The sequence below is a fragment of the Colias philodice genome, chromosome 9, assembly GCF_061535455.1.
Source record: "Colias philodice isolate Cphi_HAF_F1 chromosome 9, ilColPhil1 Martin Lab GWU primary, whole genome shotgun sequence".
Lineage (NCBI taxonomy): Eukaryota > Metazoa > Arthropoda > Insecta > Lepidoptera > Pieridae > Colias > Colias philodice.
The window spans coordinates 281,504-297,976 of NC_143094.1; the positions used below are offsets into that span (position 1 = coordinate 281,504).

A 16,473-nucleotide genomic window follows, 5' to 3' on the forward strand; every position below is an offset into this window, starting at 1 on the left:
GTTGTTTTATTTTATTTGCTGACCATACACTACTACAAACGCAAAAATTTCTCCAAGCTAATTTACCTGTACACTGATCATAATCGGGGTAGTAACATGCAAATATTATAATTTATTTGAGTGATTGGACACTGCAATTATAATTTTTTAATTAATTTAACTAGTATATTTGAAATTAATGATATTTTAATGCTAACGTCATGACGAATATATATTTTAATCAAAATATATGAGGAATTGTTACCGAAACAGATCTAAACTTTATGTATGAAAATACATATTATAAAGAAGTGAGATCAAAGCCAACGGCTAAACACTGCTTATCTAATTAACTAATTATTATTATATTATCTTACTGACTACTTATGCTATTTTGTATCAATCATAGAAGCGTTTTCAACGAAAATTTTACGAATTTACATGTCTATAAAATGTCCATGGGTACGTGTATAATAGTTTTTTCCTAGGTGGTTTCACAAAACTGATTAATGGAAAATTCTATGACTATAATGACATAATCTATATAATAATTGGCTTCATCATTAAAAACGCTTCATGTGATTAGTAACAGCGCAATAGGCGTTGTGTTATAAATGCAATTCTTCGAGGTATATTGACTTCCAAAATAATCCGTACGTTTACCGAGATTTTGTTGTCACTTTTTAGATAAACGTTCATTGCCAGATTAAATCTGTATGGAAATTAGTATCCTGATAACATCTAGTATATCTATTAACTACACGTTAATGGCCTACATTGCACTCCAAGTTCCGTACATTTGCATTCCTGACATGGTGAGGAGAGTTCAGCTATCATCCTGCCGACATGGTACATTCGCCCGTATATATTACATCCCGCTAGCTTTGGGAGGCCTGGTATTAAACCTGGTAACATATTCGATGGTCTGGAAACTTCTACGGTCTGCCCTGATTGACCCTTGCTTGTTATTTCAATAGTTTTAGTTGTTATCGGTCGAGAAGTTGGTTTTAAGAATGGTTTTCTTGTTGGCGTGAATGGTTTGGGCGTGATAGGCCGAGTGGTTGTCCTCTTTATTGCAGTCGCTTCTCCGAGAACCAAGTGATCGATCCTGTCAACTGTGTTTAATTTTTTTGATGGAATAAATGAGTACTGATTTGATGGAACAAAATTCGATACAACTTGCGGTTTTCGAGTAGTCGTGGGGGCTGGTGTCGTGGTTGTCCGTCTAGGAATATTCGTGGCTACATTTGGAGGCATTTTTTTAAATGGCACAGTGGTAGTAGTTTCATATGTTTCGCTGAGCAGCAGTTTTAAGACGTTTCCTAAAGAAAATCCTTCGTCATCGTCTTCATCTTCATATTCTTGTGATTGGGAAGAACTAGGATTTATTTGATCCTTTGTGGAAATATCGTGTTGTGATGTTTGTTTTTCTGTCGTTGTTATTACAACTGGTGACGTAGACAATGCTGTTGTACTCTCATTCTTCGGAATAACTCCATAGGTTTCTCTTATATCAGCATCGATTGCGGGATTTCCATTGTTCGTTGTGATAGTCATATTATTAGTAAATGGTTCTGTTTCAGTGATATTTTTAAACTCAAATTTGTTTAGCAAGGAATCCAGTGTTATGTTATTTACTACATTAGTTTCGGTTGTAGTAGTAGTTGTTGTTGTCGTCGTCGTTGTTGAAGTTACTTTTGTTTTATTTGCTGAAAAAAAAAATCATATATTAATTTTATAACCACTTTATTGCAACACATTAGGTATATTGAAATCTCAACTTATATTTCAGATTGTATATTGTTTTCATACGTAGTTGCTACATGCTAATGTATATGATAAAACGTGTTTCATTCTTACCTCTTTCACAAACCAGTTCACCACAGCACTGGTTCGCAGTCACAAGGCGGCGTATGCATCCCGGGGGAGTGTTGCAGGGGCGAGGGGAGCAGTGCAGCTCTCCCCACGCGCATGTGCAGATGGAACAGGCTTGCATGACGGAGTCTCCTTCATCCACTTTTTTACCATCATTCGATATACATTGACCTATAATCAAATTTACTTTTAGTACTAATATTAATATTACGATTGCAGTTAATAATATACTTGCTAAATTAATTTGAGGAATGATAAATAATTTTTACCTTTCTCATCAATTTGCATTGATGTTGTTAAATGTGGTATAACTGGCCCTGGAGGTGTACTGTATACTGAATAATATTCTTCGATTATACCAGGTCCTTTAGGAATGAAACCACCTGAAAATAACGTGGTGAAGTATTCCATTTTATTCGTAAATCATTTATAGGATAATATCAAATATTATTTATTTGTATTGAAGAATATATTGTACGTAAAGGTCTACCTTCAGTTTCTGCTGGCGGGGAAAACAAATTGATTGCAGGTGCTTCAACCTTCATATTTTCAGTCGTGATGGGTATTTTTGGTTCGGCTTTAATTTCTTTTGCACTTCCAAATGACGTACCAACAGTAAATTCCATTGGACTTTCCAAATCATCCACATGACCTGCGTAGGTTTCTGGTATTTCATGAGGTAAGGGATAAAGAGAATCATCTTTATTCGTGAAAACTGGATACTGCGTTGGATTATAAGTATCTTCACGTCTTGTTATGTATGGAATATCCTTTGTGTCAATATTTGGATAATAAACAGGAAATTTGTCTTCTCTTTCTAATGCAGGATACGCTAACTCTTCTTTAGGAGCAACATCATCATCATCAACGACGGCATCAGCTGCTAGAAAGGGAATGATTCTGAAAAATACATTATTTTAGTGCTAAATTATATATATATCATCACAAAATACATTTTTATTAATAACTCACTTCAAATTAGGTAGTGAAGGTGGCAACGTTGGTTCAGTATAATCGTAATCAGATTCTTCTTTTGTTTTCTTGGTAATATTGTGAGAATCAGCCAACATTGGTGATACAGTTTTAGGAGTTACGGTAGTAGTTGAAGTAGACACAGAAGAAGGGAATGATGTGTTAGTCCTTAAGGAACTCGTAACATTTATAACAAAGCTTTCGTTTTCATCGAAACCATCGTTGTAACTTTTTTCAGTGATCAACTCGTTCGCTGGGAATGTATGGGTTTCTATATCTAAGCTATCGACAAAAGGTATTCGTGGCTGTGTCTCCATATGCATTTTTAATGTATCGTTTATATTCGTTATATTGTATAGCAGCGATGTAGACGATAATTCAGCTGTACAATTGATTGTACCGTTTATCATTATTTTCACAGAACCATCAGGTTGTTCTGTTGTTTGGCTCTCTGCAACTTCCTCAGTAGTGCTTTGTTCAGTCATTGTTGTCGAGTCTTTTGTATAGTCATCTAATTTTACTGTTGTTTCAGTCATCACCGTACTATCACTCTCTTCAGTTAATTGAGTTGTCGAAGTTTTAACATCTGTAGTGGTAGTAATGGGTTGCTTTTTACTTGTAGCGGTGGATGTACTTTTATCTGTGGCTGTACTTATAGTTTTAATAGTGGTTTCTCGCTTAGTAGATTTCGAAGGGTGAAAAGATCGATCTTCGCTTTGCGATGGTTCTAAATAATTTTCTGGATGGGCAAATAAGTTATGAATTATACCTGAAAATGTAGTGAGAAGTTATTAAGTTATGAAACGAATAGAAACATGCAATATTTCGATACATCAAAGTTAAAAAAATACGTTTTAGCTTTATAAATATGAAGTACGCATAAAATAACACGTCGATTACCTAATGCTGGTTTCATCTCTGGTCTCGTGTGATTGCATTGGTACTGATGAGGACAACACTGTCCAGCTTGTACCAATGGTTTGCAGCCCTGAAGATTCGGAGCACAAGATAGATGTTGACACCGGATCATGCCTCTCAGACAGAAGCACTGCGTGCAATCGTCTCCAGATGCGACTCTTTCTCCTTCACCTATCCACTTGCCATGACTCGTTTCACAGTCTGGAATATATAGATAATATTTTGAGATAAAATGATCCTATGAAGTCTTTGAAATTTATAAACAGGAAAATATTTCGAAGTACTCTATGTACATTTTTTTGATCAGACTATAGGTTGAAGGTGAGAAAACATTCTGTACTTAATTTTGAAGTAATAAATATGAGTTTAATTCAAGAGGAATGAGAAAAAACTCATAGTATCAAAAAATAAATAACTAGCAATAATAAGAATAATGAATAACGATACCCAATATTAACATCTGCTGGACTCTACGCTTTCTATTCAATGCATACCATTTGGATTTCTCTCCGGGGCCACATCGGTATCATGTTCGCAATAGTATCGCTGCGGGCAGCAGGCGCCCGGCGCGGGGCGCGGCTGGCAGCCCGGCGGGGGCGGCAGGCACTGGGGTCGCACGCAGCGCCGCGCACCCCCCAAGCAGAAGCACTGCTCGCAGGCTGTGGTGGAACTCATTGCTGATCCGGCTGCGTACACCGTGCCGCCTTCGACGCAAGCGGGAAGGGCTGGAATTTAAAGATGTACCATTAATATGTATTTTAGAGAAAAAAGTTGTTAACTAATAAAATATTTTGTATTGAATACTTGTCAGATTATACACTCACTTATTTTATGTTCTTTCGATAGGTACAATAAAAGTTAATGTAATAATAATAATATCACAACATTTCAGCTTACTAAGTCCGACAAAGTTTGGAGCAACGACTTCAGTGTCTTCCAATAGAGCTTGTCCATTGACAAAATTCACTCCATCTGAAATTATGAGGTACAAAGTTAATTATAATTTTTAGATATATGGAAAAAATTGTATTTTTTCAGTTCCTGGAAGTAATTCATTATTGATTGAAAATTATGCAATAACTATATAAAACTTGTACAAGGTATAATTAAAGTAATCGTAGTACAATGTGGCTCCACCAGTAAATGTTAAGTTTTAATGAACTTTAAGTTCACGTAGAAATTCATTCATTCTATGTAGCTAGTCAGTCCCTCTACATACCTGGGCACTGTATCTGCGGGCAGCACTCCCCCCGCCGCTGCATCACCTGGCAGTGCGGCGGCGGCTCGGGCAGCGGTGCGCAGGCGCGGCGCCGGCACGACAGCGCGCCGCGTGCGCACGAGCACGCCAGACAGGCCTCACGCGTGCCCACCGTACTGCCGTCGCTGTGCCACCGCCCTTCGTACAGGCAGCCCGATGGGAGCTCTACCTTGCCTATAAGGATAACTTTTATTAGGGAAACATTGATTAACTTATATGTATTAAAATGGTTAGAACCAAACATCTCATCATCAAACGTTTTATATTATATAGGCTTGAATTTGACCTTTTTTAGTATCTCGAATATTACTACAATATATTATTCATAACCATACCTAATTAAAATAGTTATAATAATCATTTTTAAATCTCTCATTGGATATTTTGGGTAGAGAAAAAACTGCTCTAAATAAAACGTTTGTAAGTTGATGTTTCTTATATCACGCAAAAACAGCTGAATAGATTGTGATGGTTTTTAACAATATCACAATAACAGAAATAATCGATAACGCAGGATCAGGTGGGATTCAAACCCGCGTCTTTCGCCCGCAAAAGAAATCGATGTACTTTACGTAACTTCATATAGGGTTTTTTTATAAAAAACATATCGCTATATTACTTACTATTGCCTCTTAATTTACGAATAGTTCTATCTACGCCTTCGCTACAACCTGAAATGGAAACAATATATTTTAGAAATACGTCAAATTATCACAAATCACAAATAATACCACAAGAGCTACAAAATTATCGGGTATTTTCGCGATAGGTTCGTTTCAAACAAATGAAGGAGTCAAGTTTTTAGTCAAGGTTAAAAAATCACGAGCGCGAAGCGCGAGTGATTTTTCCTGAAAAACTTGACGACTTTATTTGTTTGCAGGGAACCTTGAGGGAAATGCCAGATAATTTTGAAGCTCGTGTGGTATTCGGGAGATTATTTTTCCGTCCCAAATGTCGGCCAATAATTTCACAATTGAATTGAACCTGTCAGTTTGACGTCAACGACCAGAGAAAATTTTCAAAAAATTATCAGTATAATACCATGTAGGTTGTACCACGTGACGCCGAATGGTGCAATTCTATTGGTCGATATTTGGGTCGGAAAAATAATCTGCATAATAATAAGCGCCTTATCGAAACTCACAGCAAATATTTTGTATTGTGATACACTATTCTACTAAATATGAAATAAATACGTTATTTCTAAACCTTTATATTATAATCAAACCTTCGAAACTAAGTTATTAATCCTTAACAAAAAAAACCTGTCATACCTTTAAACTCATCAATAAAAATAATGCAACCTAGAACTTCCGTGAACAAGGCACGAACGTAAAAATTGCTTCGGGTCAGTATGGACAAGTCAGGGTAATTCAGAGTGCCATATTGTCGAGCAGGTTTGCTGTGGGGGGGCTGGGGGAGGGAGGGTCGTGGGAACCGGCGGGAGAGGGTCCATTGACTAACTGTACTCCATCGATGTGCCATATCGGCCCGATTGGTAACGTATGGCTTTGAAGTGTATCAATGTGCTTTGATTTGAAAAGTTTAGACAAATAAAACTTTGATTCCAAGATAGAAGCTTTTTCCTGTTAATTTCACTACTATTCAATATTACAAAACCTTTTGTTTTCATTGATTTGTAATGCAATTGGCGTGGATTACATAAAGGTACAATGTAGAATGTAGATCCGAAGTTAGAGCTTTATCTCTTATTTGCACGCAATGTTTATAGGAAGCTCAACTTTACCGGTTAAGAATGATAATTAATTGATAAATTCAATTTTAAAATAATGAATTTATCTTTAGACTTATATTGGAATTGGACTGACTTTGAATTGAGAAATTCTCATACTAATATACCATTCAATGCATGACCATCTCGTTAGAAATGAGTATCACAATTAATCTACTGCTTCATATTTATAATAATAAATACACCTCACGTGTTTTACTTTTATAAAATAATTACCGTTATTATTTTCAAAAAGCTAAACAATACGATACATAAGAATCACACATTAACGTCTTCAATTATAAGTATGAGTTTAAGAAATATTGTAATTATAATAATAGAAATGAAAGTTGGAATGAAAGTTTTTCTAATTAGTAATGAGAAAAACATAATGGCGGATTACTTTCCCATATGTAACCCGAATTATGTCGTGCGAATTTGAGATGACTCAAAGCTTTTTAAAAACAGTTTTGAATACATACTTTTACTTGGAAATATAAAACCCACTTATTGCATATTATGTTATATTTTAATATAATATTCAACATACATTTCTAGAAATAGTTAAAAATATGAAATGGCTCTACGTTACATATTATATCTTTTATAACGTAAAAAGCTGGCTCTTTCAAAATGACTTATTCATTCAACCCATTCATCGGAATCGGTAATTCATCAATATTAAATGACCAATTGGAATCCTTCCAGTTAATTTTAAAAACGAATAACGATAATATAACTGGTTTATAAAAATGGTCCAGACACCAGAAATGCTGTCTACCTGCCGGTTAACTTGATTGTTAAATGGATCTTCTTTTTAGCACAAGGTCATGGTATTGTATTGAAAAATCTATAATTTCACTCGATGCTATTATTATTAAACTAGATATCTCGTGATTTTCACACAATACTTTAATCATACAATCGTATCTACAAGATCACCTATCAATACCTACTCAAAAGAACCACCTGATAATATAAAACACACGTCTATCTTCAACTTTTAATCAAGCCAAGTTGTTTAATCAAGCCAAATTGTCGACTTCTTATTTCCATGAAAAATGCAATAGACCTAATACAGGATACGATACGATACGGATACGATAGTTTGCGAAAATGAAGAGTTATTAATAGTAATTATATAAAATAGTAATTACTTTCAAATAATACATGCTGTATTCTCTACAATAGAGTTTTTAGACAATGAGATATTATATCAACTACGCGCTTACGCTAAAATTTACTCACGTTTTGTACCGTTGAAAACTATTGTTCTGTTCTAAATATTAATATTTGTATCTTAATGAGATGAAAGTCAAGGTAAGATTTGGCAGACAATGGGTTCCCGCGTGAGGAGACACGCCATGGGAGCGGTCTGCAGCGACGGGCATCAAACCAGTGACCCACGAATTATGCCATTGTTCTAGTTGATTATAAAAACTACTTGATGAATATAAAATGCACATAAATTACTTCCAAGTATAACTGCGTTATTAAAAACTATTTTAAAAGTAAAACCTTTTTGATAAAATACACGTACAATAACTAAAATCGTGTTCTATATAGTGTAAAATATAATATTTAAAGCATAGAAAACCCGTATAATTAGCAGCGTAAAAACGACAAAGGGACCCGTATGTTAGTGTTTAAATGATAACAAATAGAATTTGAAAGTCGAATATCATCTGTATTATTTGCCTTGTAGAAACATTTCTGCACATTTATTATATTATCTAGTTAACCGAAGAGTTGATAAGTTGAAGAGATGTAACCTCGTTAAAAAAATAAAGTAAAATAAGAGTAATTCAGTTACAATACCGTCAATAATACTGTGCCTCCAGTGAATAAGGGAATAACTCAAAAACAGCACTTTTCAGGAGAGACAAAAAACTATATATCAATACTAAATCTTTATTAATTCAAAATTTTAAGCTTGTATGTGTAAGATATGATGTTAGACTATATTTTTACATATGAACACATATTGTAACAACCCCATAAATATACTTTTTTCGTGTTTTTTTGTAGTTGTGGCCTTATGAACGAGTACTTCATGGAATAACTCAATGTATTCACATAATTTTTTTTTTACTCTTTGCAATATAACGACTTATGCCCTTATGTACTATGTTCATAATCGCACAACACGACTTATATTATTGCCAGTTATGATTTTATAGAAATGATGTGACTTATTATGCTTGAAATTTGTGTACTTTATGACTCAATTGAGGCATTTTAGTGGAAAAACTATGCACGTAGCTTGAAAAACGAACGAAATCAACGGGTTTTTTTATCGTTATTAGATAATAAAAACAAAGCAACATTTAGGTATTTATGCATTTAACCCTAGAAGTCCAATCTACGTAAATTTGACGTATGAACTCTTCTATATTTACCATCGAATCGCTGCAAAATCCAGAACCAACTTATTAGCCGTCGAGACCTAGCAGTACATAGTTGGCTCATCCAGGTAAATTCCGCCATTTGGTTGTAAAGAGGATGTTGTGCGTCATTTTGACGTATAATTGGGCTTTTCGTAACTTTTAAGATTGTTACAAATTTTTATTATGTGATTTATTTGAATAATTTTTTTCCAAGTCACGTTTCACATGATATCTATAGTATTATACTATAGATTGAGCATAAAATGGGATCCAAACAACTTTTATACTAGGACGAAAAACCTTCAATTTTAGTAAATGACGATTATTGTCCTCCGCTGGATTTGGACTTCAAGCAAGGGGATTGGGTGGCTGAAGATGTTGTCCGGAGTAAAACCGAATATGTTATGGGGTTTTGTTACCCATGTATAATGAAAGTCGTAGATTGTAAAATAAACGTTTAATCGATCTTTCAATAATACTGTACTATGTTGTTAATGCTATACAATGTTTCACCATTCACCACAATGAGTCTAGTCTGTACAGGTTAGCAGCAGACAATCATTGAGTATTGATACGTATCAATTGCGTATTGCGTTTTGCGTATTAACTATTGTCCTAGTGAAAATTAATCGTCGAATCAATTTAAAATTCGATCAAGTGCGTTCCGTTTCGTAAAAAATAGATACCTAATAAAAGTGGCAACGCCACAATGTCATGGTGGTATACATTGAGGATACAAGCACTATGAAGAGATAAGAGAAGCCCGAAAACCATATTCCTGTATGTTCAGCTAATACAGGAAAAGTTATAGTTGGTCAGTGGCGATATTTTACGGCATGGTATAAAATTTTAACAATTTCTATATCATATAATATCAAAATAATGTAGATAAATAAAGAAAATACAATGAGCCGCAAAGATTTTATGAAAAAATTAAGCACAGATTTGAAGGTGCCTTGGATGCAAATACGACTTGTGGCACGCACTTTGAAGAGACTCTACGTGACAATAGCCCAATTTTTTCAAAATATGTGGTACCAGAGTATCCATAAAATGTTTAGGACCAAAGAAGTATCGATATTGCGGATTTTTTTCTATATAAAAGGCAAATTACCAAAGCACAGTGGCTAAAACGCTATATGCGGAAAAAACAATATTCATAATTGTCAAGACTGGTTATAAATATTTTTTTTATGCGACTATTATAGACTATAATATTATTGTCTTGATTATTGTAATTAGATAATTTAAAAAAAAAAGATTAAAAACGAGTTATTTTTTAAAAACTTACCCAATTATATAAGAAGAAAATATAAGTTTAACATTTTTGTTGGCTTTTTTTAGATGATTCAATTATCGTTCTGTATATAAATAAACAAAGAGTATAATATCATGAAATGCACTTAATGTGTTAACTGTATTTTTAATATCTATTGCAAAAAATAGTTAATTTCCATAGAAATATATTAGTATCCCAAGTTAACTGATAAATACCTTTTTTAAAAAATATAAATATTTGTTGTTGCAGATTTATTGAAAAAAAAACGATTTAAAAATAATAAGGAATAGGTATAGTGTGTTGTTTCCGTGCAGTATTCAATTAATAGACCAATAGCAACACGGCATTAATGCCAAACTGTCTCATGTCGTCACTTGAACCAATGACACTAAAAGAGTTGTTCCTTTATGCTCATGTTAGAAAAATGACACAAATGCGTTTATACTAAAATAGTGCTAGGACTGATGGAACAAAATGAATTAAGTCTTTATTCAAAAAGTATAACTACACATACGTCTTTGTGTTCGTGGGTACTTTTGACTCGAGACGAATAGTTCCTTTGCGATTGCCTAAAATGATGGATAAGGTTACTTATACCGTTAATCACACCCTACTTATACCGTTTGGGTCATTCGAAAAAATGGGTTAGGACGCAGCTAGAGATATGACCTTTTGATATGTTGTGTATTTTGACGAGCTGAATCCAATGGTGCAATAAAAACCAAAGGGAATAACTCGTCTTACTCCCTTATTCACTGGAGGCACAGAATAATTCATAATACGTACTTTGAAATTTTTATGGAGAGTTACATCTATTTTTATAATTTTATATCTTTAACATCAAGGCTCTCTGTTAGTAAACAGCACATATTTATGAAATATGACAAATACCAACGGGACCAGCTTCGATTCCGGTTTAAGTTCATTCATTCAACAGAGTTATGTGAAAACTTATCGTACTAAACTAATAAGGTCTAATTTCCTTTAGATTATTACTTAGATAGCGGTCTGTTTGCATAGATTACCGCGGTGGTTGACATAATGTGACGTCATAGAGAGTAAGAAATATAATATTACGGTATAATCCATACTAATATTATAAATGCGAAAGTAACTCTGTCTGTCTGTCTGTTACTCAATCACGCCTTAACTACTGAACCAATTTGCATGAAATTTGGTATAGAGATATTTTGATACCCGAGAAAGGACATAGGATAGGTTTTATTCCGGAAATCCTACGGGAACGGGTTTTTCTTTGAAAACGCGGGCGAAGCCGCGGGCGGAAAGCTAGTCACGTATAATTCAGCTGGCATTGACAGTTCCTTAAGAAGAAAATATCCGAAGCCTAGAATGAGATTTTGATGAGACACAATTCCCTTTATTCGCGCTTTTCCTTGAAAACTAAAAGGGCAAATGTACAAGTTTGTATTTGTTCTTAGTTTGACTGCTAATTGGCGCGATTGTAGATCTTCAATCAATTCCACATATAAAAGTATGAGTTGCGGAGAACATAATAATATGTATTAACTATCTCTGAAGCAAATTTCCAATATGGAGAAGTGATACATAAATAAGCATTTATTTTCTTACTAAAGCACAATAGTTTCTAAGTATTACAAAGTATTACAATTTAAACATAGGAATTTAATGGCTTGTTTTTTATGACAATCATCATGGTATTCATGTTATATTTTTTATGTAAAGCACTTCATACATTTTACATCTTTATACAGTTTTTACTGTGGCACTAACAAACAGTTTTTCCACTTCACTAAAATAAAAGCATTCTCACTTAACAGTACTAATCATAAACCTCACTCAGTGCTTTGTATTAGCTTAAATATTTAGGCTGAGCCTCAAAGGAGGCTTTGTTTATTTCAGAACCGTGTCAGTGGCGCGCTACGAACTATTTGCATAACAAAATATGTATTTCTTTTAACTCATCGTGCTCAAATGAAAGATTGTACTTACAATAATAAGACGTGTATTAATTTTTTTTATGGGAGTTAAATTTTGTATTCTATGCTTCTATTGTTCGAAATATATAATAATGATTAAGGAATATTTTCAATGTGAATATTTTAAAACAGAAGTACATTAAGCCTACATAAACGTTTTGCAATAATAATAAGTTCACAAGAATTCAAGAGGATGCAAAAATATCGGAATCTGCGAGGCAATTTTGGTCCAGCCGGCAAAAGCGAAGATAAACATCAAAAAATACAATAGGACTGAAACCTCAGGTCATCGCTTCAAGGACATGAGCCAGCGAAAGAAATTTCTTTTATTACCGTCCGTCCGCGTCGGTTTGCGTTGTGTCGGTCCCGCGTCGGGTCCGCATCACATGACTTATAAATAATACCCATTGTGTAGCCATTAATTTAATTGTGACGGGAAGCGAGCCCTTTTGTTTTATACGAATAGCGGTCGGGAATACAATGTTGCAGATCATATTATATACCATTTAATTATATAATAACGCGGTTGCCAAGGAAACTGGAGGATTTACTTCCAATGTTAGTAGATTGCTGATAAAATCTTGATAACGAACTTACGAACTTTTAAAGTAGCTTAATTCATTTCACTGATACGTTAGAAACCATAGATTAAATTTAATATTATGTATATCTTTGGTAGAGCTTCCTGTCCTTTCTCTGATTTCTGAATAAAAATTTTAATTAAAAAATATTATGAGGTGTATATGTCCTTTCTTCTGGGACTTTTAATTTTAAATTATATCGTTTCTTATTTGAAACATATTTTGCATATTCACCATATCGTTTGACAACAAAAAAAGTTCGCAGCCCTTGGTGTGTGTAGCGCGCGTTGAACTCTTTTTGATGAGCCGGTCTCGACCGCAGGCTTTACGTGCTGGACGCTGGTCTAGCCTGCTTAACATCACTCGACACGCTTGCTAATTATATTATATTATAGTGTCCATCCGTGCAAGCTTTGATATTATCAAAAGTATAACAGAAAAATAATTCTACTACTTATTATAATTTGTAAATTGAATATTATATAAAAGACAATTTGTAGTCAAACAAAATTTAATCCAATGACTGCCGACCTGCTCTTAGGGTTTTAATAATAAAAGATATAATATATAAAGCCCTTTGGTCATAAATGTCCAATTCCAAACCCAATATAATTTGATGTAAAATATTATCTGGGATTTAAATAAAAGATGGAAGGACAATCTTCATAAATACATATATATAATATATAATATATCATTATCTACATTGAGCCCATGGGACAAACCCATCATAATACGTGATATCGAGATTACAAGAAACCTGTTCACGATCATTGATGCGCATGCGCATCCTATGAAATCACGTAGATCCATTGCAATTGAAAACTATAATTCTTATAAGACTAGAGTTATGAATATGCAAAAAACGATTATATACATTGATTATCTTTTAAATATATATTTAGAGATTCTCACTCCGAGATTTTTTTAACTGGGGAAATCTTACATAGATACTCACAGCCTCCGGGGAAGGGGCCGACTCCGAGATGCCCTAATATAACTATTCAAATACAACAGTTAAATTGAAATTTTTCAGATTACTATAAAGATTAATACTTACAAATATTAACAAATAATATATTGTATTCGTTTAAAGAATCGAATTCACAACACAAACATAAAGACTCATTAAATTAATAATCCGATAATGTTCATTGTCTATCATCTATAATTAATATATTATAATAAGTCATGAAGTTGTTCCGTTATGTAAATTGAGATCGAGACAGATTAGCTCTTATCTCATCTCAATCGCGGCAAGCTCTTCAAAGCTCAAGCATCTATTATAAATTATAATGCTGGGAATATTGCACAAGTTCACGTATTGTTATAATTCAAATTAAGTTATGACTTCTTATATATAAAAACATCTTGACAATATAAACTTATAAAAATCGATGTATTTTTAAAAACGTAATTTCAAGTTCAATGTATCAATAATTCAGCCTAACAAATTTCTTTCAAATATCAATAAAACCATACCACTCGTGTATCACAAACCAAAATACAAACAAAAAACAGAAATCCACGACTTAAAAGGTCATAAGGCGCTTATCCTTGGGCAAGGGTCATTGACCGTATTTGCGTAGGACCTGCGAACGCGAGGAGGACGCACAGAAGGGACAGCGGGGCCATGGCGCACGTGCAGCCTCCGCGACGGCTAGCCGCTTACTGACTATCAGAGCCTATCAGTACACACTACACCCACTCACATCTACAAAACACCATACAGAACTATGAGCTTAGGCGCTTTTACACTGGACGGATACGGGACGCCAACGTCTGAGATTGATTGCATTGTTTGTAAAAATAAATGTAAAATTTGTAAATGATACAAACACTATAAATAAAAATGATGTGAACGATTTCGAAAAGACACAGGACTGCATTTTAGATTCGCTTGGTTTACTCTATATAAGTAGAGCAAGTGAATATAAAACAAACAATCCAGAATAATAAATAGTCACAGTTCATACATTTTTAGCATCTACTCAACTGTATCATTTTAACTGTGAAATGGAAAAACGCCCAGTGATAACTTTTAAAAGTGTTGCATCGAAGTACATTGCTGCTTGTGTTTGAAAATAAATAATAAGCTCTTCGTTTTCTATAAGAACCAGCAATGGACATCGATTTAACGGGACGATTATCAGTTATCAATACAATGTAATGTAGGAACTGACATTCACACAATATATCAAACAAGTGCTCGATTTATACACTTTTTACTTTGAACAACTACTTGGTGGTTGAGGAGCTTTTTACGTAAAGTTGTATGATATGAAATTTATTAAACGAAATATATGATTTATGAATGAATTACGTTTATCATGTACAAATATAGACAGAAATTGTAGTGTACTTATTTTTTTAATTTTCGTGAAAATTTAAATTTTGAACTTAACTCAAACTCAAATATTTATTTATTCAATAAAACTTCTTATAGAATCACTTTCGAATCGTCAATACATATTTTTAACAATTACCACCGATTCGGAAAGCATGGAGAAGAACCGGCAAGATACTCCATCGTTGCTCTTTTAAAATCATGTCAATATTGCTATAAAACTTAACTTAAAAATTTAAATTGTTTTCATGTACGTTAATGTTTCATTACATTTATAAATGAGATACTAGACTGTTAATTTTCAGAATTTCTAAATAAATATAATTCGGTGTAATTAAAAAAAAACGCTCTACTATTTTACGTATTAATTGTTAGCAACAAAGTAGTCTAAAATTCTGTCTTCACTTTTTCTCAACCGAAACATACGTACCATCAATGTCGTGGCGTCAGAAGTCATTGCAATTAGCAACAATTAAATGCACTGGTCTTAATGTCTTGGGATTATGGTGAACAATTTGTAATGAGCTTACAATGTCCCTTAATTATTATATTACGTACCCAAAGTGTTATAAGAAATGACGAAGGGTGATTGTTTGTTGCTGACAAATATTAAATACCAAGCTAACATGAGATATGTACCAAGTCTATTTAGTTTTATTTAAATTTTATGCTCTAATCATTACACGATGTTATATTTAAAATAAATTAGAAACTAATTAAACTTATTTTAATAATATAAAATCAATTAAAATATAGATGTGTCCTTTTCTGGTTCACTCTATGTTATTCAAAAATTATTAGAAACAAAAAATAAATTGATTGTTATTTGTAATTCTATGAGTTATTGAACATTTCTGTTTGTTAACTTTGTATGTAAAATGTTATAAAAGAAAGTGTAAAAGGCTTTGTATGTAAGGCTTTGTATGTAAAATGTTATAAAGAAAGTGTAATATCTTATCTTTCATGTACATTTTCTCACGATAGGCTTTGTCCTTAAGGCACCTGCTAGTATCATATCCAACTTTACAGCCAGTTATTTTAACTATATGACTGATAATTAGGTCTAGGCGGATGCTGGTTGAGCCCTAGGATTCCTAACGGTGTGCGGCGACGGCGGCCCGTGTGTTCCGGCTTAATTGTGATCATAATTAACACAAAAACACCTATATAGTATCCACCTTACCATT

General features: G+C 33.5%; 1 protein-coding gene across 1 annotated transcript; it reads right to left on the reverse strand.

The window, feature by feature from the left end:
• Positions 1–75: 75 nt before the first annotated feature.
• LOC149485526 (uncharacterized) lies at positions 76–14,597 on the reverse strand. Its single transcript, XM_089698778.1, has 11 exons — positions 14,532–14,597; positions 5,626–5,673; positions 4,964–5,176; positions 4,642–4,716; positions 4,239–4,469; positions 3,727–3,945; positions 2,827–3,595; positions 2,345–2,754; positions 2,124–2,237; positions 1,840–2,025; positions 76–1,688 (listed from the first exon to the last, which is right to left on the reverse strand). The coding sequence occupies exons 1-11, from the start codon at positions 14,572–14,574 to the stop codon at positions 733–735; spliced, it is 3,264 nt and encodes a 1,087-aa protein (XP_089554904.1). The 5' UTR covers positions 14,575–14,597; the 3' UTR covers positions 76–732.
• Between the last annotated feature and the right edge of the window lie 1,876 nt (positions 14,598–16,473).

What these genes read in the sequence shown, in the direction of transcription:
- LOC149485526 (XM_089698778.1), bottom strand. Translation starts at nt 14,574, where the DNA reads ATGGCCCCGCTGTCCCTTCTGTGCGTCCTCCTCGCGTTCGCAG. An exon ending in TCGTAAATTAAGAGGCAATA is followed by an intron (nt 5,177 to 5,625) that starts GTAAGTAATATA and finishes TTATCCTTATAG; the next exon opens with GCAAGGTAGAGCTCCCATCG. An exon ending in CCCGGAGAGAAATCCAAATG is followed by an intron (nt 3,946 to 4,238) that starts GTATGCATTGAA and finishes TATATATTCCAG; the next exon opens with ACTGTGAAACGAGTCATGGC.